We start from the raw sequence: 23,658 nt of genomic DNA on the forward strand, positions 1-23,658 counted from the left end.
AGGCTCACTCTTAGTTAATATAAGGAACTCCAGAGAAATTAATTTGCAAACATGTGTAAATAAATAATTAAAATTATCTAGATCAGATAAAAGTAAGAACTCTGAACATATTTTGAAGCCAAATTTTCTCTTTTCCTCCATTCTGTATGTTCTTTCATTCTTAACATAGGATTTTCCTCCTTTCCTGGCTCAATAATTTTTTTATCTTTCTAGGGGAGAGGAGAAAATTACAGTCTTATGTGTGAAGAATAGTTCTCATATTTAGTTAAGGTCCTCTATGTGAGAGATGCACAATGGCTGATCCATTCTCACATAGGTGTCTTTGGGTTCTCTTCTGAGTCTTGACCTTTCTAGATGCAATTCTTATGATGTGTGGGAGACACATACTTTCTTCCTGTTCTAGCAACTTTTACTTCGGTTTTCAGTTGAAGTCCTCCAGTGCTTCCAGACAGTCCTCTTGGTCAGAATATTAAGTAGATGCTGGCTAGCTGGAAGAAATATACTTTCTTTTTCTTGACTTCAGTGTTAGTACAAATGCTTCCTAAAAGTAACTGTTTCTATTTGTCCTTCTACCTCAGTTAAATAGCCATAGCTGTTCACACCTAATTCAAAATTTCCTCTAATTTGCAACCTCGATTTTAAGGGGTCCCACAGCAGACTCTTCAAAAACTTCTGTGAAGTCCCACTCATTAGGCTTGTGTAAGAGGACAGACAACCACTTCCTTGGCAGGCAGAAGACTGGATTACTAACACTGAAGTGGGCTTTTCTGATAATCCTCATCCAGTCTTTCCGCCTTTCACTCTTTTTGCCTCTTTTATTGACTCTATCAGATTCAAAGATTACTGGTTTTGAACTTTTGTTTTAGTCTCTTCTTTTGAAAATGTTCATATTGGTCTTATACTTCACTTAGGTATACAGTATCTATTTTCTTTCAGAGACTCAATTGAACTACCAATATGATTATCTGGTTACATTTGTTTGCATTTATTAATTCATTAGCATATATGTTAGAGTTACTATTGATATTGGAAGAAAAATAATGAAAAAGTTGAACATTGGGAAATTTTGACTCATTCACTTAATTTTATGTGTCTATACAATTCAGGAAAAGGTCATATCATTTCATTTTTGTCAATAGAATGGTTTAGCTAACTGGCAGTGTACAAGAACAGCAGTAGTTCTCGTTAGGTGTTTTTGAAAGGATTACTGACACCATCAGCCTTGTCACTTTACGATGTGTTATTGGATTGGAGAATGAATTGTAACCTAGAAATACTGAAGGCAAAGATATCTGCTATGTGATTATATTGTTGTCAGTAAAAGAAAGTGGATGAAAATACTTTGTGGTGGCTGTTAGAATGAAAAGAAGGGGTCAGATACAAGAGAGATTATACATGTAGCAATTAAAATCTACCAATTGACTGGATGTTGCACACAATAAAGTGTGAGGTTTATGTCCTAAATAATTGAACAGTGCTCTTTAAGAAAGGATTGCAAAGTAAGAGAAGGAGACAAGTTTATATGTACCAAATTAATCATGCAACTTTTACAGAATGGAAAGTTTCATCTAGTACTCTAAAAGGATGAACTAAAAGGATACTCTAAAAGGATGAGGATGATCTCAGAAGCTTAAAAGGGTGAATTTAGAGGAAATAAATAGATGTTCTTTTTTAAAACACAATTTGTAGCTATATTTGTATTATTCTTAGCAGTATCTTAGCAGTAGTAATAACAGTAGAAGTAATACCTGCCAATTATTAAGTGCTCAATATGTGTTAGGTGTCTTAAATTACATTACCTCATTTAATTTTCACATCAATCCTGAAAGCTAAGTGCTGTTATTCTTCTTTTACAGATGAAGAAATTTAGCATAAACAGATTAAGTTAATTGTCCAAGGTCATATAGTGATTTTAGATGTAAATTTTAAAGTCAAGCTGTTTGAGTCCAAAGCTCTTGCACTAACGCTTTGAAACTCACTTTATTAAAGAAATATACCAAAATAAAAATGGAGAGAAGCCCAAAGAAGAATTAGATAAATACTTAGATCCATAGTAGACTTCAGGATATCCCCAAAAGACTTTAAGGAATTTCACAAAATTTTCAGAAAAGTGAATTTACTTCCATTTAATTAAAAATAATTTATACTATCTGGTAACCTTAGTTTTTGGATGGCATGAGGAAGTTACAGGACATAAAAATAAGGTAATAATAATACTTGAGATGTGAAATGTGCATGTTTGTGATATAGAATATTCAATATCATTTTGGTTTTGACTTACAGCTTGTACATGCAGTGGCCATGCAAATATCTGTCATCTGCACACAGGAAAATGTTTCTGCACAACTAAAGGAATAAAAGGTGACCAATGTCAATTGTAAGTAAGAATGACATTTTAGAACTTTTGTGGATTGAATTTGTGTTGTTGAAGTAATTTTTATGTTTTACTTTTTAAATTAGTGTTGTGCTAGTTAGGCATACCTTTATTACAAATTTTAACTTTTATTTTAGATTTGAGGGTACACGTGCAGGTTTTTAACGTGGGTATATTGCATGATGCTGAGGTTTGGGATATGATTGATCCCATCATCGAGATAATGTGCATAGTACCCAATAGATAATTTTAAAGTGCTTTCTCTCCTTCCTGCCTCTCTCTCTCTAGTAGTTCCCAGTGTCTGTTGTTCCCATCTTTATGTCCCTATGTACCAATATTTAGCTCCCACTTAGAAACAAAAACATGTGGTATTTGGTTTTCTGTTCCTACGTTAATTTGGTTAGGATAATGTATCCATGTTGCAGAGGATGTGATTTCATGTTTCATGGCTGTGTAGTATTCCGTGGTATATGTGGACCACATTTTCTTTATCCAGTCCACTGCTGATGGGCTTTTAGGTTGATTCCCTGTCCTTGCTATTGTGAATAGTGCTGCAGTGAACATATAGGTGCATGTGTCTTTTTGGTAGAATGATTTATTTTCCTTTGAGAATTTACTTGCACCTAATGAATTCTCTTTAAAAATTAAACCTTTTAAATAACAATTTTGTGGAGGCTTTAAAACAAACCCATAGAACGTGTTATCTTTTGCATTTCTAGAAAAAGAAGCATTCTTAATCTTGTGTATCAAATCTACATTGTTATCTTAACACTTTTCTTTCACATTATACCTAATATAATGTCTCTGTCCTTCTTTTTTCAGTCATTTATTATTAATTCTGATAATTCTTGTCCTTTAACCCTTTCAGCTGGTTCCTTATGTTCATCTTCCTCTCTTTTCTCTGTTCTTTCAGTAAGCAGGAACCCACTATTGCTACTCTCCTGTCTGTACTTTCATGAATGATTTTTGTCTTAGCATTTAGTTGTTATTCTAAAATTTTATTTTCCTTCAAAAATTAACTTTAAAAGGCAACATTTTAGGCTATTTAAATTGTTTTTTATTTTTCTGGTTTATGTGTATTATTAAAATCAAATTTTTATGGTTTTGAATTATATGTGTACAAATGCATGTTTATATTAGGTATATATGTACTGTATTTGACACAAATAATAAATCCCAACCATAATAATTACAGAAACATAGGGAAAGTTTAATAAAGAATTCTTCAAAACTATAAATATATAAAAACTTATACCTAGAGTCTATTAAGCATGGAAAATGATCCTTTTATTTTTATTTAAAATAAATATATTGTTGTAGAGTTATCCTAAATATTTCAAGTTAGGTGATTATGTCTTTGCCTGACCACCTAAGTATTACAGATTTTCAAATTCAGACAAGGTAAGCACAATCAGTTTTTATTCCTTCTCTATAGTCTCTGAAGTTAAATACAAGTTCACAGCAAAAGATCTTGGTGAAATTCCTATTAAGGAAGGCCATTTTGGTCTTAAAACCAATGAAATTAAATCATAATCTTCTGTTCTAAGATCAAGGATGCTGCTAATACTTTGCAACACTAAAGCTTGATTATAAGTAAGGCCAACTTCATGGGCATGTGGCCTGTGAATTTATACAGATTCCCACACTTACAAGGGCAACACATTTCATTTAGTGCTCTGTTATCACAGTCTTGAAATTCTTAATAACTTTTAAACAAGAACTCTACATTCTTCTTTCACGCAATCCTCTCCTATTCCCTCAAATTATGTATTAATAGCAGGTTCTGGTTATAAGTAATGTTTCTTTTGATTAACTTCTATTAAATATGTTGGTTGGATAGCAGTGTGCAGCAATGAAAATATTTTTTATAGACCATAGTGGCAGTATTACAGATAAAAATAATATGTGAGATTCTACCATGATAGTAAGCACTGACAATCTTCTTAGTATAGTTTTACATAACTATTATAGCCATATAACTATCTGTAATAATTATTTCTGTGATACAGTGTTACAGTAACATATTTTTGTTTACAGACAAAAGAAAGTAGAATTTTAATTCATTGAAATAATGAGCTTGTAAGCTTAGCTAAAATAGAATTATAAGATTTGGCATATGTGCAAAATATTAGAAAATCAATTGTATAGTTCTTAATGATAAAAGTACATTTTTCCCGTTCTCATTTATGGCTTTTTATGAGGAGGATAATAATGGAATACTAATTTGTAAAGAGTATTTTGTAGGTGGTATTTGTACACAGAATTCTGTTCATTTACTTTTTTGTTTATTTGGCTTTTGAGTATGAAACAATAAAGAATATGCTCGTTATACTTAGAGCAATTAATTGCTATAATGTGCGTACACCTGAAAAAACAAATGGTTTCTTAGGAAGGAGAGCTAGTCCTTCAAATCAGTAAACAGTTATTAAGTGAGTACTTGATACTATTAATGAAGATGAAATAACATATGGTTTTTGCTGAAAATATCTCAGACTAGCAGTGAAGACACTGACCAAAATGCACTATATCAATTTCTTACATTAGTGATTTGATATGCTTATGAACCCCTTCCACTTCTTAGGATAATTTCTGTTTGGTTTTAAGTATTTAGTCAGATGTCATATCTTACATATTCTTTTTTTTTTTTTTTTTTTTTTTTTTTTTTTTGAGACGGAGTCTCGCTCTGTCGCCCAGGCTGGAATGCAGTGGCCGGATCTCAGCTCACTGCAAGCTCCGCCTCCCGGGTTCCCGCCATTCTCCTGCCTCAGCCTCCGGAATAGCTGGGACTACAGGCTCCCGCCACCTCGCCCGGCTAGTTTTTGTATTTTTTTAGTAGAGACGGGGTTTCACCGTGTTAGCCAGGATGGTCTCGATCTCCTGACCTCGTGATCCGCCCGTCTCAGCCTCCCAAAGTGCTGGGATTACAGGCTTGAGCCACCGCGCCGGGCCACATATTCTTAATAACCATCCTAAACTGAAATTGGTTCTCTTCATATCTGTTCATTTCTTTTCTTGCATTATTGTGTACTTGTCTGTATCCTTTACTAGAGTGAAGTTTTGGGGGGACCACTGCAACAATACCACAGTGTAAGTGTTCAATAAATTTGTTTAATAGAATGGAATGAAGAAAGTATTGATGGAGCATTGAAAAGGGAAGTATTAATTTATTTTGGTAGGATAAGAAAAATTTAAGCAGAGGATGTTTGAACTGGAACCTGAAGGAGTAATAAAATAAACTTTCTGGGAAAAGAAAATAGGAAACAAGGGGAAACAGCATCAGTAAAAGCAAAGAAGTAAAAATGAACATGACCATAACATTTCCGGTCTTTGCTCAAGAATGTTTAGAGCTGGAAAAATATTGCTTCTACCCTTACAATGAAAGGGAAAAAAGCTGGATAAACTGCAAATTCATGAGTTTTCTTGAAACCATTGGAGAACTGAGAAAACAGGGTAATCAAATGGCCACAAATCCAAAGAGAGACAATAGACTGCAGAGAGATGAGATATGAACATTGGCTTACCTGGAGTGAAATCATCTGGAAACTGATAAGAGGAGATCAGCTAGGGTGGTTGATATTTGGCAGGGATTAGGTATACACTGTCAATAGTGTGAAGCTCCTGGGAGCCACAGGAATTGGAAGAGTATGGAGAAGCATACTCTTTGTAGAGTTTTCAAGCCACCTATTGTGGCTGCCATTCCCTTCCACCAGTTGCTTAGGGAAAAAAGTGAACATTTCAAGAGAGCATTCCCTGTATTGTACCTTGTGGAAGGGATTGGCAGCCACAGTGGGCAGGACATCAGTAGTACAGTCAAAATATTCATTTAGATGAGCACCAAATTATTCATTTTGCCATAGCAATGATAATTCTCAATCTTGTTTTGGCCCAAAACACAGCTGATCATCAAAAACTGTAACTTTAAAATGAATTTCTGTTTGCGTCATCTCTGATTTTTTTGAGCAGTGGTTTTTCATTTTCCTTGTAGAGATCTTTCTCTTGCCTGGGTGTTTTCCTAGGCACACATAATTGTGTTGCAATTATGAATGGAAGTTCTTTCCTGATTTGGCTCTTAGCTTGACTGTTGTTGGTGTATAGAAATGCTATTGATTTTTGCACATTGTATCCTGATATTTTGCTGAAGTTGTTTATCAGCTGAAGAAGCTTTTGGGCCGAGACTATGGGGTTTTCTAGATATAAGATCATGTTGTCTGCAAACAGGGATAGTTTGATTTCCCTTCTTTTTATTTGGATGCTCTTTGTTTATCTCTTTTGCCTGACTGCCCTGGTCAGAACTTCAGATACTATGTTGAATGGGAGTGGTGAGAGAGGGCATCCTTGTCTTGTGCTGGTTTTCAAGGAGAATTCTTCTAGCTTTTGTGCATTCAGTATGATGTTGGCTGTGGGTTTGGTATAGATGGCTCTTAATATTTTGAGGTATGTTCCTTCAATACCTAATTTACTCAGAGTTTTTAACATGAATAGATGTTGAATTTTATAGAAAGCCCTTTCTGCATCTATTGAGATAATCATGTGCTTTTTGTCTTTAGGTCTATTTATATTATAAATCACATTTACTGATTTGCTTATGTTGAACCAACCTTGCATCCCAGGGATAAAGCCTACTTGTTCATGGTAGATAAGCTTTTTGATGTGCTGCTGAATTGTTTGCCAGTGTTTTGTTGAGGATTTTTGCATCAATGTTCATCCATGATATCCACCTGTAATTTTCTTTTTTTTTTTTATGTCTCTGCCAGGTTTTGATATCAAGATGAGGCTCTCTTCATGGATTGAGTTAGGGAGGAGTCCCTTTTCCTCAATTTTTTATTGAGGAGAGTATATCTGGTAGAATTCATCTGTGAACTCATCATGTCCTGGGTTTCTTTGGTTGGTAGACTATTTATTACTGCCTCAATTTCAGAGCTGATTATTGGTCTGTTCAGGAATTCTGTTTCATCCTGGTTCGGTCTTAGGAGGGTTTATGTGTCCAGAAATTTATCCTTTTTTTTGATTTTCTAGTTTATGTGCATGGAGGTGTTCATAATATTCTCTCATGGTTGTTTGTATTTCTGTGGAGTCAGTGGTAATACCCTTCTTGTCATTTCTGATTGTGTTCATTTGAATCTTCTCTTTCTCCTTTGTTAGTCTAGCTAGTGGTCTATGTATTTTATTATTTTCTTCAAAAAAACAGCTCCTGGATGCATTGATCTTTCTATTGTATTATGTGTGTGTGTGTGTGTGTTTGTGTGTGTGTGTTTATCTCCTTCATTTCATCTCTGATTTTGTTTATTTCTTGTCTTCTGCTAGCTCTGGGATTTGTTTGCTCTTGGTTCTCTAGTTCTTTAGTTATGATGTTAGGTTGTTAACTTGAGAGCTTTCTAACTTTTTGATGTGGACATTTAGTGCTATAAATTTCTCTCTTAACACTTCCTGGAAGACAACCTAGGCAATGCCATTCAGGACATAAGCCTGGACAAATATTTCATGATGAAGACACCAAAAGCAATTGCAACAAAAGCAAAAATTGGCAAATGGGATCTAATTAAAGAGCTTCTGCACAGCAAAATAAAGCATCAACAGAGTAAACAGCCTACAGAATTGGAGAAAATTTTTGCAAACTATACATCTGACAAAAGTCTAATTTCTGTCATCTATAAGGAACTTAAACAAATTTACAAGAAAAAACCAACCCCATAAAAAGTGGGCAAAGGACACAAACAGACACTTTTCAAAAGAATAGATACATGTGGCCAAAACTCATGAAAAAAGTTCAACATCACTGATCATTAGAGAGAATTAAAACTGGACCTCTTCCTTACACTGTTAATACAAAAATTAACTCAAGATGGATTAGACTTAAATGTAAAACTATATAATTTGATTGTGCTGTGGTCTAAGAGACTGTAATGCTTTCAGTTCTTTTGCATTTCTTGAAAAGTGTTTTAATTCTAATTATGTGATTGATTTTAGAGTATATGCTATGCAGTGATGAGAAGAATGTATATTCTATTGTTTTCAAGTAGAGAGTCCTGCGTATATCTATGAGGTCCATTTGCTGAGTTCAGGTCCTGAATATCTTTGTTAATTTTCTGTCTCAGTGATCTGTTTAATATTGTCACTGGAGTGTTAATGTCTCCCACTATGATTATATGGGAGCTTAAGTCTCTTTAAAGGTCTCTGAGAGCTTGCTTTATGAATCTGGATACTCCTGTATAGGTGCATATGTATTTAGGATAGTTAGATTTTCTTGTTGAATTGAACCCTTTACCATCATGTAATGCTCTTCTTTGCCTTTTTGATTTTTGTTAATTTAAAATCTGTTTTGTCAGAAACTAGGATTACAACTCTGCTTTTTTCTCTTTTTCATTTGCTAGGTAGATTTTTCTCCATTCCTTTGTTTTGAGGCTATGTGTGTCATTGCATGTGAATTGGGTTTCTTGAAGACAGCATACCAATGAGTCTTGGATCTTTACCCAGTTTGCCACTCTGTGTCTTTTAATTGGGGGCATTTAACCCATTTACATTTAAGGTTACCATAAAATATTTAATTTCCAACAGAATTTAGCAAAAACGTTGTGTCTTATACACAGTAAGTGTGCTAACTAAATGTATTTTGGTTGGAAAAAGATAAACATCAATTTATTAGGTTAATGGTTCTTGGTGGAGATGGAATAACACCCCCTAGAACTTCATGGATTTTCATAATTAATTATTCTAATAATTGGGGAGTGCTACTGGCATAAGAGGATGAATAGTCACAGCCCCTTATTAGAATGGGCACTTATGGAGACCAGGAAATAAATAAAATCTGAGTCAAATTATGTTTCATTGAGGACAGTAAATCTACAGACTCACTCTGTAGTCATTTTCCCTGATCCTTAGTTCATAATTAAAATGGATGTATGTAGCAGCCAGCAGATCTCTCATATTGGCTTCCTGACCTGTGGAGAAAGAGCCAGTAAGGTAGAGAGGGGCCAAGAGAAAGAAACCCTTGAAACTAATTCCATTTATTCTGGACCCAGTCAAGATGGCAAATCAGAGATCTTATGTCAAGGCAAATAGCAGGCTGTTGAAATGGAGAAAATGAGGGATTATAATATTCTCAAATATGAGCTGGATCCTATTTATAAGTGTAGTGCCACAATAATTCCCTAGCTTAAAATATGGACAAAATTGTGATAAAATCTAACAGAAAATATATTTTCTTTCTTGAAATCCTACCACATGTCAATGTATTTCTGTTTCTGGTATGTAAAAAGACTGTAGAGACTACACTGTGTCTTAGGAAATAGGGGATATATTTGAAAAGGAAATAATAATATAAGAGCCAGTCAAGTCATGTTGTAGACCTCTGGAACATTATCAGAGTCCCCTGTTTATAAACAATTGCAATCTCCCCCACAGTAATTTTACCATGTAGTTTCTACTGCATACATTTTATATTATAGCATTATGAAATTTTAACAAATATGTAGGACAGGAATAATATGATAATTTTAATTCTTATATTATGAAATTCAGTAGTACTCATAATTTGGCACTAATTTAGTATGTTTTTGTTTTTAGTCTCTTAAGATGTGTCTCAAATATTCTCCACACACATTGTATACTCACAGATGTGTGTGAGCAGGATAGCTATTGGTGATGAGATTTTCTTAAATGAATACCTCTTGGTCAAATTCTGAATAATATTATAAAAGGTAGATTTTCAATTTACATGATAGTTGCAGTCTTAGAAAATTAAATATGTGTTATAAATATGCAAAACTATTTTGTGTTTATATGTAAAATGGAGTTAGATTCCAGGCTCAAATATTTATGAACACATTTTTCACCTACTTAAACATCTGCCATGTTATTCTAAAGTTATATGAGATTTTGATCACTTTTTTATTTTGTGGAATTACTTTGTGTATTTATAGGATGTCTGCACCCCTGGTTTCTCTTTCATTCCTTTCAGTAAATTCCAGTGGAACTCCGTAATTATGGAAATAATGAATTGTTACTCATGAATTTATCCCCACTCAGAACCACTGGCCTTAAAAACTAGTGTTTTCTCTAGCCAAAAAAAAGTTTATTGTTTCACTGTTTAGTATAAGATCTCAGATCATTTTATTGGTTTCTGGTGAAAAGTACTATAAATGGCACTCTGATATTTTGTTGGTAGATTAGTCAAAGTTGATGAGTTGATTCAAAATTGCTTTATGTTCTGTTCACAGTAAATTGAAGATAAACTTGTCAAAGGCATTTGGAATTAAAAATACAATTCCCTAAGATATATAGCAGTATTATTAATCAGGATCTTAATTGTGTTAATTAACTTATAACTGGCTCCCCTTTTCTGTTCCTTATACCTTTGCCATTTACTGATCTTACAACTTCTTCATAGCTACTTATTTCAGGCTTAAGACCCTGGTTCTCAAAATTAGGGCACAGAAAAATCTGGGATATGGTGACTAAACTCCTGGAATGGGAACCAAAATTCTGCTAATAGGTAAATGGTGAAATAAAAATTCTTGATACATTTTGAGAAATGTTGCCATAGGAGGATCTTCCTGAACACTTTTTTCCTCCTTGGCTTACCTTTAGGCCAGTAATATCTAAGATTATTACCCATTTTTCTCCATCTTTTATCAAGTCTCTTTTGTTTGTTTTGTGAAATTGCCTTGATGATCATGCCAATGAATTCCTTTCTATTTTAGGAAGATCAAAGTTGTGCCTTCTTTTCTAGAACAGATTCTGGCATATAGTAGGGACTTTATATTTTAAAAAATAGTATCTCTTGGATCTTTTTTTTCCCTAATTACTCTCATCTGTTTTTTTGTCTGCTATATGGGGAATGAGGATAAAAAGTGCATCTTTTTTCTATGTGACTTAATCTACATTGTTATAATAGAGATTACAGAGGGAGAATAATTTGCTGTACAGCCTGCTTGCACCTAGATTATCACCTTTATAAATACAATTGGATAAGTAGTGGCTATAGTCTTCAAATACTGACACTAATTTTTTTTTGTTTTGAGACAAAGTCTAGCTCTGTCCCGTAGTCTGGAGTGCAGTGGCACGATCTTGGCTCACTGCAACCTCCACCTTCTGGGTTCAAGCGATTCTCATGCCTCAGCCTCCTGAGTAGGTGGGACTACAGGTACCCGCCACCACACCTGGCTAATTTTTGTATTTTTATTAGACACGGGAGTTCATGTTGGCCAGGCTAGTCTCAAACTCCTGACCTCAAGTGATCTGCCCACCTCGGCCTACCAAAGTGCTGCGATTACAGGCATGAGCCACTACACCCGGCCTCCAACACTAAATATTGTTAAGATTTTTCTAGGTTGTTTTGTTGCTGTATTTGCAGCTGCTGATAAGACTAATGGTTTCCTTGTGATAATGAGTTAAGCAGCCTTGATGTCTAATATATAAGATAGTTGAGGAACTCCTATGCTTGCTTTATTCTGTAAACATTTATTCACTGAGAGGCTATGAGACAGTAGCAAAAGCCATACATCTCAAAATATCAGTTCAGAAAGCATGTTACTAATCTTAAGCTTGCCCAGTATGAAACCATATATGGTTTTGTCCAATTTCTACCCTTGAGGAATATGTTCTGGTAACAAGTCTAGCTTGAGCATATACTTCCTATGTCAGGTAAATGTTTGAGTTCTTTTGGAGTATGACTCATTGAATTTGAAGCTCTTGGATTTTAGAAATGTACTTTTGAAGTTAAATGTTCTCCCATCAGTCTTTCTATACCAACACCTTGTCCCTCAAAACTGTACTAGATTGAATGTCATTTCATCACCAATTTTGAAAATGTTCTGGACACAACCCAGCTGTATTTCCCAGCCTGCATTGCAGTTAGGTTGGAAGTCATGTTATTGGGCTTTGTCCAGTGGACAGAAGTAACACCCAGCACTTCTAGGCCTGACTCTTAAAAACCTCATGTGCCATACACCCTCTGTTTCCTCATTCAACAGTTCAGGGGAGAGGAAGATGAGGATCTGACAGATTGCAGAGGCTAGGAATAGCCCAGATCCTGGAAGATGGCATGGAGCAAGACCTTTTCTCCAACTCCATTCCACACTGGACAGTGTCTTCAGCTGGAATCAAACTTATTATATAGAACTACTGAGATTTTAAGGTTGCTTGCTGGAGTTAGCATATCTTTCCATGATTAATTAGTATTCCCTTAGCATCTAGCTTGACATCCTTAATTACTGTACTTTCACTTAAATAACCTTAAGGGTCCTGTTCATTAAGTGTGACTGCTGGAGTAGGTTAGTGAACAGTGTGGGGGTATTTAGGGTTAATTTGTTCTTTAATCCCCATTCATCTCTTAAAACTTGCAAAAACCTCCCAGCTTTTTTTTTTTTTTTTTTTTTTTTTAATCAAAGCAGTCCTCATTTAAAGCTTTTTATTTTTTTTATTTTTTTTTTAAGACTAGCATAGTCCATGATTTCCAACTGGATTATTACATTCACATAAGGCATCAAAGTTAAATGACTTTATTTAACTCTAGGTGGTCAGAATGGTTTCTAATACATTATGGAATTGTTGGAATTGCTAATAAAAAAGAAAAGTGCACAGTAAAGAACAGGGTATCAAGTTAAGATTTAGGATATACTACCTACAAGTTGGAAGAACTTAGAGAAAGAAGCAGATGTGTGTGTCAAAGAAAGAGACAGCACTTTAAGCATTTATTTTACTTTGATCAGTCTTCTATATATTTATTATTAAGTTATCTTGAAATATCAGGGGATGAAATAAATAGCCAAATATGTCCCAACTTAATGTTGTATGAAGAAATAAAGTTTTAACATTTAAATGCAGAATATATCTGGTATATGTGTAGGTGTTTTATCAAAATATGGACTCATGTCAAATGCATGTGTGTTATAAGATGAACTACTGCTATACACTAGTATGTCCTTTTGATTTATTTCTGGGGGCTCCAGTGTAGTGGCTGTGTTGTATAGTTTAGTACTTTTAGTTTTATGGAAAAATGGTAAGTGACTGAACATATTTCAGTGTAATCTCTTTTTAAAACAATTTTCTTTTTTGTCTTATTTTGGCAATTTGCAGGTGCAAATATGATATCCTTTCTTTATTGTTAATAATGTTTGTCCTCGCACCTTAACATAATGTTTTGAGATTTATCCAAGTTGCTGCATTCAGATAGCTGTAATGTGATCCTATTCAGTGTTGTAGAATATTTCATTATATAATTATAACACTCTTCATTCATTCATTTGCCTGTTTTCTTTTTTGATAATTCCAGTTTTGTTTTTCTTTTTCACCATTACTGTTAATGTTTTATCAGTATTCTTATATGTTTCCTGGCTTAGAAATGCATACATTTTGTTGAGTGTGTATTCATTATTCATATTTTCAACTTTAGAAATTTAACTATTTTGTAAAGTGATTGTATTAAATTATACCCATTCCAAGTATCTATGAATTTTATTAATGCTCCACATCTTTGCTGAGAGTTGGTATTCCAAGGCATTTTAATTTTGACACTTCTGATGGATGTGTAATTGCTATGTTCTTTAGCTTAAAAAATTCCTTAGTTCTTAAAAGTTTATTATGTTTAATCTTAAAAGATTTCATCTCTTTAATCACCAGTGGGATTTTCTCTTTTTGCAAAGCAGTGTTCTCTCAAGTTTCTTGTGATTTTTCTGCTGGATTATCTTTTTCTTAATCATTTTTAGTGATATTTTATACATGCCATGTACACATCTTTGGTTGGTGATATGTTTAGTAAATATCACTCTGTGGTTGGACTTTCATACCAATTTATATATCTATAATGAGACATTCTTAATTTTAATATAATCCAGTATATCCATCTTTTCCATATGGTTAGTGCTTTTTTGGGTTCTGTTTAAAAATTCTTTCTCTTCTCCATTATCAAGTAGTATTCAGGTAGCCAGTTGGTCATGGAATTTATTTTTGGCCTGAAGGTTTTAACTTTCATCCAATTTCTTTGAAAGAGATAAACTAGTCAGATTTTTGTTTCTTCTAGTGTCTGTTTTGTTCTTTTCCTTTAAAATATTTTCATTTATTTATTTAAATTTGATTTTATTTTTAAATTGACATATAATAATGATACATATTTATGGTGTTCATAATGATGTTTCAGTACGTACGGTGCATAATGATCAGATAGGCCAATTAGCATTTATAATCTCTTTGTGTTGGGGACATTCACACAAATTATCTTTCCAGCTATTTGAGCTATATAATGTATTATTGTTAACTATAGTCCTCTTAAAGTAGTATAGAACATTAGAACTTATTCCTCCTATCAAGTTGTAATTTAATATGCTTTAGCAAATCTCTCCTTATTCCTCTTTCCCCACACCCTTCCCAGTCACTAGTACCTTCTGTTCTACTTTTTACTTCTATGAGATCAACTTTTTTTTAGCTTCCACATGAGTAAAGACATGCAGTGTTTGACTTTCTATTCCTGGCTTATTTCACTTCATGTAATGTCTTCCAGTTCCATCCATGTTGCCATGAACAACAGGATTTCCTTCTTTTTAATGGCTGAATAATATTCCATTGTGTATATACACTACATTTCCTTTTTCTGTTCATCTATTGATGTACACTTAGCTTGATTACATATCTTTGCTGTTGCAAATAGCATTGCAATAAATATGAGGATGCAAGTATGCTTTTGACATACTAATTTATTTTCCTTTGTGTAAATACCCAGTAGGGGGAAGGCTGCCATATATATGGTAGTTCTATTTTTAGTATTTTGAGAAATTTCCATACTGTTCTCCATACTGGCTGTACTACTTTACATTCTTATCAACAATGTATAAGAGTTCCTTTTTACCACATTCCCACCAGCATCTTATATTTTTGTCTTTTTAACACAGCCATTTTAACTGGGGTCAGATGATATCTCATTGTGATTTTGATTTGCATTTCCCTGATGATTAGTGATGTTGGCCATTTTTTCATAGACTTGCTGGCAATTTTGTATGTCTTCTTTTGAGAAATGTCTGTTCAGATTGTTTGCCCATTTTACAGTTAGATTGTTTGTTTTCTTGCTGTTGCAATGTTTGAGGTCCTTATGTATTCTGGCTCTTAATATCCTGTCAGATGAATAGTTTACAACCCATTCTGTGGATTGTCTTTTTACTCTGTTGATTGTTTCCTTTGCTGTGCAGAAGTTTTTTATCTTGATATATTTATATTTGTTAATTTTTGCCTTTGTAAACCTGGGGTTTTGAAGTCTTATTCGTAAAATCTTTTCCCAGATCCATGTCCTGAGGCATTCCCCTGGTGTTTTTTTCTAGTAGTTTTATTGTTTCTGGCCTTACATTTAGGTATTTGATCCATTTTTCAGTTGTTTTTTGTATAGGGCAAAAGGTGAGGGGTCTAGTTTAATTCTAATGCATATGGATATCTGGTTTTCCCAGAACCATTTATTGAAGAGATTATTTTTTCTCCAAGTCATCTTTGTTCTTGGCATCTTTGTCAAAAATCAGTTGGCTGCTGATATGTAATTTCTATGTTCTCCATTATGTTTCATTGATCTATGTGTCTGTTTTTATGCCAGTACCTGTCATTTTGGCTGGTACTACTTTGTGGTATATTTTGAAGTCTGGTAGTGTGATACCTCCAGCTTTGTTCTTTTTGCTCAGGATTGCTTTGCCTACTAAAGGTCTTCTGAGGTTCTATACAAATTTTATTTTATTTTTTTCTATTTCTGTGAACAGTATCATTGCTAGTTTGAAAGGAATTGCATTCAATCTGTATAGCTTTGTGTAATATGGCCATTTTAACAATATCGTGATTCATGGGCATGAGATGTCTTTTTATTTGTTTGCATTCTCCTCAATTTATTTTATCAGTTTCTTTTGTAGTTTTCCTTGTAGAATTCTTTCACTTCCTTGGTTGTCTTTATTTCTAGGTACTTTTTTGTTAGTTATTCTAGATGAGATTTTCTTCTTGATTTCTTTTTCAGCGACTTTGTTGTTTGTGTATTGAAATGCTACTGATTTTTTAATGTTAATTTTGTAACCTACAAGTTTAATGAATTCATTCAACAGTTCAATTAAATAATAGTGTTTTGGCAGATTCTTTAGGATTTTCTGTACACAAGATCATGTGATCTGCAAATAGGACAATTTCACTTCCTCTTTTCCAATTTGGATGCCTCTTATGTCTTTTTCTTGCCCAATTGCTCTGGCTAGGACTTTCAGCACTATGTTGAATAAGCATGGTGAGAGTGGGAATTTTTGTCTTGTTTTAGTTCTTACTGAAAAACAAAAACAAAAACAAAAAAAATCCAAGAGCATCATAGTAAAACAGGAGTAGATTAACTCTGATACCTAAACCAGATGAGGATACAACAACAAAAAGAAAACTATAGGCTAATATCTCTAATGAACATGTATGCAAAACTCCTGAATGAAACAAAAGCATTCAGCTTTTCCCTATTCGAATTAGTGTTTGGTGTAGTATGTCATGTATGGCCTGTATTGTGTTGAGGTACTTTCATTCTATACCTAATTTATGGGAAGTTTTTTTTTTTTTTTTTTTTTTTATCATGGAGAGATGTTGAATTTTGTCGAATGCTCTTTCTGCGTCTTTTGAGATTATCATATGGCTTTTTCCCTTCATTTTGTTGATGTGATATGTCACATTTATTGATTTGCATTATTTTGAACCATCCTTACATTCCAGGGATAAACCCCACTTGATCTTGGTGTATTATCTTTTTATATATCATTGAATTTGATTTGCAGTATTCTGTTCAGGATTTTTGAAAATGTTCATCAGGGATATTAGCCTGTAGTTTTCTTTTTGTTGTTGTGTCCTTATCTGGTTGTGGTATCAGGGTTAACCTACTCCTGTTTTACTATGATGCTCTTGTTTGCTGCTATTTTTTCATTTATCAGTTTGGGGATTTCAGAAAGTTTAGCCATTTCTCTGCAAAAATTGCTACTTCTCCTTTCTCCCCTCCTCCCCCTTTTTTTGACAGAGTCTCACTCTGTTGCTAGGCTGAAGTGCAGTGGCACAATTTTGGCTCACTGGAACCTCCGACTCCTGGGTTCAAGCAATTCTGCCTTAGCCTCCCAAGTAGCAGGGACTACAGGTGCGTGCCACATGCCCAGCTAACTTTTGTATTTTTAGTAGAGATGCGGTTTCACCATGTCGGCCAGGATGGTCTCGATCTCTTGACCTCATGATCTGCCCGCCTTGGCCTCCCAAAGTGCTGGGATTACAGGTGTGAGCCATCACACCTGGCCTCTCTCTCTCTCTGTTTTAAAAATATTATATGATAGCATTTTGATGGGTTTCTTTAGGGGAAAAAAGAGCAAAATAAGTGTGTTTTACCTTTTATATCTTTATACCTTCATTTAAAAAGAAATATTTTATTTTATTTATTTTATTTTATTTTCAGAGACAGAGTCTCACTCAACCTGTCACCCAGGCTGGAGTTCAGTGACATGATCTTGGCTCACTGCAACCTCCGCCTTGTGGGTTCAAGTGATTCTTCTGTCTCAGCCTCCTGAGTAGCTGGGATTACAGGTGTGCGCCACCATGCCCTGCTAATTTTTGTATATTTAGTAGAGACAGGGTTTTACCATGTTTGCCAGGCTGATTTCGAACTCCTGACCTCGTGATCCACCCACCTCAGTATCCCAAAGTACTGGGACTACAGGCATGAGTCATCACACTCGGCCTATCCCTTCATATTTAATCGTAAAAATGCAAAATTATTTAGCAGATTTTTGCTGTTTTAAATAATCTGTCATATTTTAAAATTATGGCTGTTACATGCCCCTTATTTTAGTCTCTGAGTAAAAAAATTATGTCTTTTGACAAGGTATATGTATGTATTTAAACATTTAGATATATATTTAAAATTCCTTAATCTAAATATTTGTATTATAAATTCAAATATTTACATAACTTAAATAATTAAATTTAAAAATTTTAAACATTTAAATTGAAAATATTTTAAAACTTATAAATACAGAATTATTTTATATCTTGTTTTATACAAAATGTGTATTACATAATGTTAGCATTTATATAAATGATAATCGTTATTTAGGTGACATTTAATGAGATTATTTACTTCTTCAAAGTCCGTAATATATACTTCAGCCTAAATCTGTTTTCCATAAAAGTCCAGCTGCTTGATTAGTTTGCTTAGTAGAAAAGGAGTATGATTATCTCTTTCCTTAGACACAGAAATCCTTTGAAGTTACATTTTTAATTAAGCCATACAGAAGACTTCTAAAGGCTTTTAATGTTTGTATCAGTCTTGAAGGGTTCTGAGTTTTTAAAATATTATTTAGCTCAAATATCAGAAATATTAACATGATTCATGTTGTATAGTATCAGTTTAAGAAATGATTTGTATTTAAACGTTTTACATTTTATTTACCTTTTGTAATCTGAAGTTGAACTTGCTAAAATAATTTAATGTCTCAATTTGCTTTTTTATTTTGTGAATTAGATTAGTGGTTCATGTTCATATCTCAAGTAAATATACTGAAATATTTTATATTATAAAATTCTATCTATAACAAAAATATTACATTGGGCAGATCCTATACTGACCATTAATTATCTATGACTTCTGGTATTCATACCATTGTGTAATTCCGTTTCCTTCCTTGAGTGTGTGCAGGACCTGTGCTCGCTTCTAAACCAGAAAATAATGCAAAGTTGATGGGATATTACTCCCATTATTCTGTTACATTACATGGTAAAAGTGATGGTTTTCACTCTGTGAATATGCTATGAAGTCTGTGCTTGCCAGAAAACTTGCTCTAGTGATTTTTTTCTTTTGCTGGCTCTGAGAAAAATGTAGCTGAGAGTATCCTCTAGCAGCTGAGGATAGCCACCAGCCAATAGCAAGTAAGAAACCAAGGCCCTCAGTCCTGTAGTGGTAAGGAAATAAATTTTGCCAATAACCTGAGGGAAAATAGAAGCAGGCATATCCCTAGTTAGTCCTCTGATTAAAACCAATCCCAGCTGACACCTGATTGCAGGATTACAGTGGACCCTAGGTCCAGCCAATGTCTTGATTGCAGTCTGCTGTGACTCTGAATCAGAGAACCTAGTTATGCCATGCTCAGACTCCTGATCCACAGAAACTGTGATATAATAAATGTGTATTGATTAAAGTTACCAAATTTATGTATTTTTACTGAGCAACAGATAACTAGTACAAATACTATATCCAAGTACTGTGGTATTTTATTTACCAAATTATACAATTCTATATTAGATATTTACATAATATATTCCTTTAGTGTTTTCAGACTATGAAGGAGATTTCTAGTCTTTGATAGATATTTTCTTGAATGGGTAAAATAATTTCAACAATGCAGATTAAGACTTTTCCTAAAACAGAGCATTTCTGAAGAAATTTTACCTTTGTGTCAATAAACACAGTAGACTGTTATAGAATAAATGATTTAAACTATTTTAATTGATCTGAGTAATTTACATTTATATGCAAAATTGCCTTAATAAGGTATTTATACTTTTGTTATATTGTTTTCTTCTTATGTTGAAAATAGTTGTTAGATCCTCCATTCTGATTTCTTAATTTGCGTTTCTTTGGGAGATCTACAATGAAATTGATGGATTATGATAATCTTGGTTCTGGATCATACTGTTATTAGGTTACATCATAATCCATAAGGGATATGCCAAACATTTTAATATCAGCTACTATATTTATAACAGATTAGCATAGTTTTATCAATTTATTTTTGGCATGTGAGAAATGAGGTGGGGGGTCATTGGTTTACATAGCATTGCATTGTGTATAAGTAATACTTTATACATTTGTTTGAGATTTCATCTGTTTTATCCTTTGTAATGAGATATTTTCCCATGAGTGATGACTCTCCTATTCGAATGAATTTGCTAGCCTGTGAGGATCTTGGATTTTGAGTGTAGTTATGACCAGTAGGCCTGCATTCTTTTTTCTCTTTTGTCTTTTTTTAAGTGAATTAAACATGGAAAAAATTTATCTGACAGGACATAACATTAACGAAAAGAAAAATTGGTTTATTCTTGCTAATCTTAATTTTTATGATGATGTTTACCAACTCCTATGGTAGACCCCTTCACATTTACCAGACAGACCTCAACATTTTTCTATAAGCAAGAGCCCTCTCCTTTCTTCCCCCATTTATTTATCTATTATTGGAATGGACTCATGAATTCCTATTTTTTTCCCAATGATTTATAATTTGCTACTGTTTTTAACCACTTTGGCATTCACATTGTCCAAGATTTGGACAGTAGGAAAGGCTTCAAGCTAGCTCTTTTGTTTTTGTGACACACCTGTAATTTCGTGAATACTTCCTTACTTTCTGGTGTAAGAAGATATTTCAGGCTTATCTTATTCCTCTTCTGCCTCAGTTGTGGGATCAGCTGTATGTCCTTTTGGAGCTCTAGTTGCTTGTAATGGAACAGCATATTAGAGACCAAGATCTTGGTGCTAGGTATGCTCTTTACTCTTTGAGGTATCTTTACTTAGCGGGTTGTTTGGTGAACAAAGTTAGGAAATAATGATTTATTCATGTGCACATAAAAATACATATATGTGCACATATATGCATACCTATGCATGTATATATACACATATAAATATTTTATAAAACATTTCTTCATACTAAAACTTCCAATTCAGATCTGTTTCTACAAGGCCTTTGTACCTTCTCCGGCTCAATATTTGTTCCTTCTTCTACAGTAAATGAACACTAACTTCCAATGACATCAACATATTTCCTTATTTGCTCAATTCTATATTATAATCTAAAATAGTTTCAGATTTGCTTTGCTTATATCACTTCAATAATAAAACCTACGTGAAAGATTTTGGAATCTGATTTCAATCTTCCTTCCTCCACCTTGGCCTGCACCAATTCAGACTATGTAGTCAAATTTTGGATTCTTTACTGTAATTTATCTTTGGATAAATTACTTTGAATCTTGCTTCCCTCCCCCTTTCTTACTCCCTCCCTTCCTTTTTTCCTTCCTTCCTTTTTTCCCTCTTCTCTTCTTCCCCTTACCTCTCCTCCTATTTCTCTCCTTTTTTACTTTCTTTTTCCATCAATGTGGAAATAGGATTCACTCGAAGTTTATTAAGCTCATTTATTTCTACTTAATTCTCATTTTATGAATTTTTTCCTTTCCCATTCTTATTGTATTAAAGTAATTAATTAAATATGTTGAATATTAATAAGCTGAAACTACTTAAAGTATACTCAGAGAGATTATTGTGCATTTCTTTCTCCCTCTTCCAGTAAGTAACCACTTTTATTGTTTTCTGGTTTATCCTCCCTGTGTTTCCTTTCATAAAAGTAAAGCTGTATGAGCTATGTGTGTTTCTGTCTATGTGTGTATCTTATATTAGAGAAATAGTTATTATTTCACCTTCTTACACAAAAGCCGACATACTATTAGATGTGTTTTAGATACTCTTTTGAATTTTAAATTTTTTTTCTTCTTTATAATACTTCCTGGAGCTCAAGTAATATCAGTTCATAAAGATGTTCATTTTTTTGGTTCTGTTTTATTTACAGTTGTATAGTACTCCATTATGTATATGTACCGTAGGTTAACAAATCTATTTGGGGACATTTAGACATTTTTCTAGTATCTTGCAATTAAAATTATGCTACACTGAATAAACTTGTATGTGTGTAGTTTTATAATATTGGAGGTTTTTCTCAAGAGCAAATTCCTTTCAGTGGGATTGTTGGGTCAAAGAATACATGCATATGTAGTTTTTAAGATATTGTCAAGTCGTCCTCCATAGGAATTTTCTCATTTTCTATTCCCATCAGCCATATATGGGGTGGTCTATTTATTTACAGGCTCATAAGCAGGATATATTGCTATGCATTTGAAATTTTGCCAATCTTGTGGAGAATAATTTATGTAGTTTTAATTTATATTTCCATTATTATAAGTGAAGTTGAATATTTTTTCATGTGGTTAAAAGCCATTTTTATATCATTTTTGTGAATTGTCTCTTCATGTCTTTTGCCAGTTTTTCTATAAAATTATTTGTTTCCCCATTATTTTTAAAGAGTTCTTTATGAATTACTGATTTATAGCTCTTTTTCAGTGAGACATAAGTTCAAATATTTCCTCCCAGTTCATCATGTTTCTTGACTGTACTAATTGTACTTTTTTTTGCTGTGCCACTTTCTTAATGTAGTCATATTTCCTAGTCTTTTAAAAATTATATTTGGAATTTTATTCACGGTTAGGAAGCCTTTTATTGTGTAATTAACCTATCTTTTTTTTACTATATCGAAAATTTTATTTTTTACATTTAGATTTATGCTTCATTTAGAGTTTTATTTTGTTTATAGTATGAGGATTGGATCTGATTTGATAGTTTTACAATAGCTATCAAGTTGTCTTAATTTATTATGAGGACTGTCTTACTGTAGTCATTTAAGACAACTTTTATCATTTACTCAATTTTTAGTATACAATAGTTGAGCCTGTTTCTGGAATTTCTATTGTATACATTTGGTCTATTTATGTGCTAGTACCATACTATTTAATTATAGAGACTTTGAGTATATTTTAATATCTTTTAGGTCTACCTCTCTTCAAAGCTCTTCTTTTTCAGTGTTTTTCTAACTATTCTTGTATGTTTACTTTTGTCCCTGAACATTGAGATCAACTTTTCTGGCTCCTATAAAATCTCATTGAAATTTTCATGGAATCACATTAAAGATTATCTTTGAAATTAATTGCTATTCTGATGATGTTGAGGGGTCCTACTAAAGAATAAATAATTTGTTTTCATCTTTTCATTTGTTTACATCTACTTTTGTCTTTTTCAAGCTGAGTTTCATGCCCAAAATCATATTGCTATGTTTTTATAGAAAGTATTTATTACATTAACTTTTTGGAGGTACCTGTGTTTCCTTAAATGACACATGGAATTAAACTACTAAAAATTTGTGTTTAAATTTAACTCATAAAATTTGAAAACCCTTTTAATATATTCAAAATTATTTCAAAAATTATTATTTGTTAATACAAACGACTTTAGACAATATATGTTTCTAATTTGGTTTTTTGAGCTATAAATATTTAATAGAGAATGTAGTTCTTGTATTGGACACCTTCCAAAACTCTGCAAAGCCTTTCAGTTGAATTAAGAATTCAAGGTGAATCAACAAGGTGAATTCAAGGTGAATCAACAAGAAATCAACAAGGTGGTGTTGATTTGTTATTTCTGTTAATTTTCTGTGGTTGACTATTGA

At 33.2% G+C, this 23,658-nt stretch overlaps 1 protein-coding gene across 1 annotated transcript in view; it reads left to right on the forward strand.

The window, feature by feature from the left end:
• The window catches only part of ATRNL1 (attractin like 1), an 845,855-nt gene that overhangs the window by 295,503 nt on the left and 526,694 nt on the right, over positions 1–23,658 (forward strand). Inside the window, exon 20 of the mRNA XM_030941431.1 lies at positions 2,284–2,377. Coding sequence (XP_030797291.1) covers positions 2,284–2,377 — 94 coding nt within the window. The remainder of the gene's footprint in view (positions 1–2,283; positions 2,378–23,658) is intronic.

Source organism: Rhinopithecus roxellana, chromosome 11 (genome assembly GCF_007565055.1).
Source record: "Rhinopithecus roxellana isolate Shanxi Qingling chromosome 11, ASM756505v1, whole genome shotgun sequence".
NCBI lineage: Eukaryota > Metazoa > Chordata > Mammalia > Primates > Cercopithecidae > Rhinopithecus > Rhinopithecus roxellana.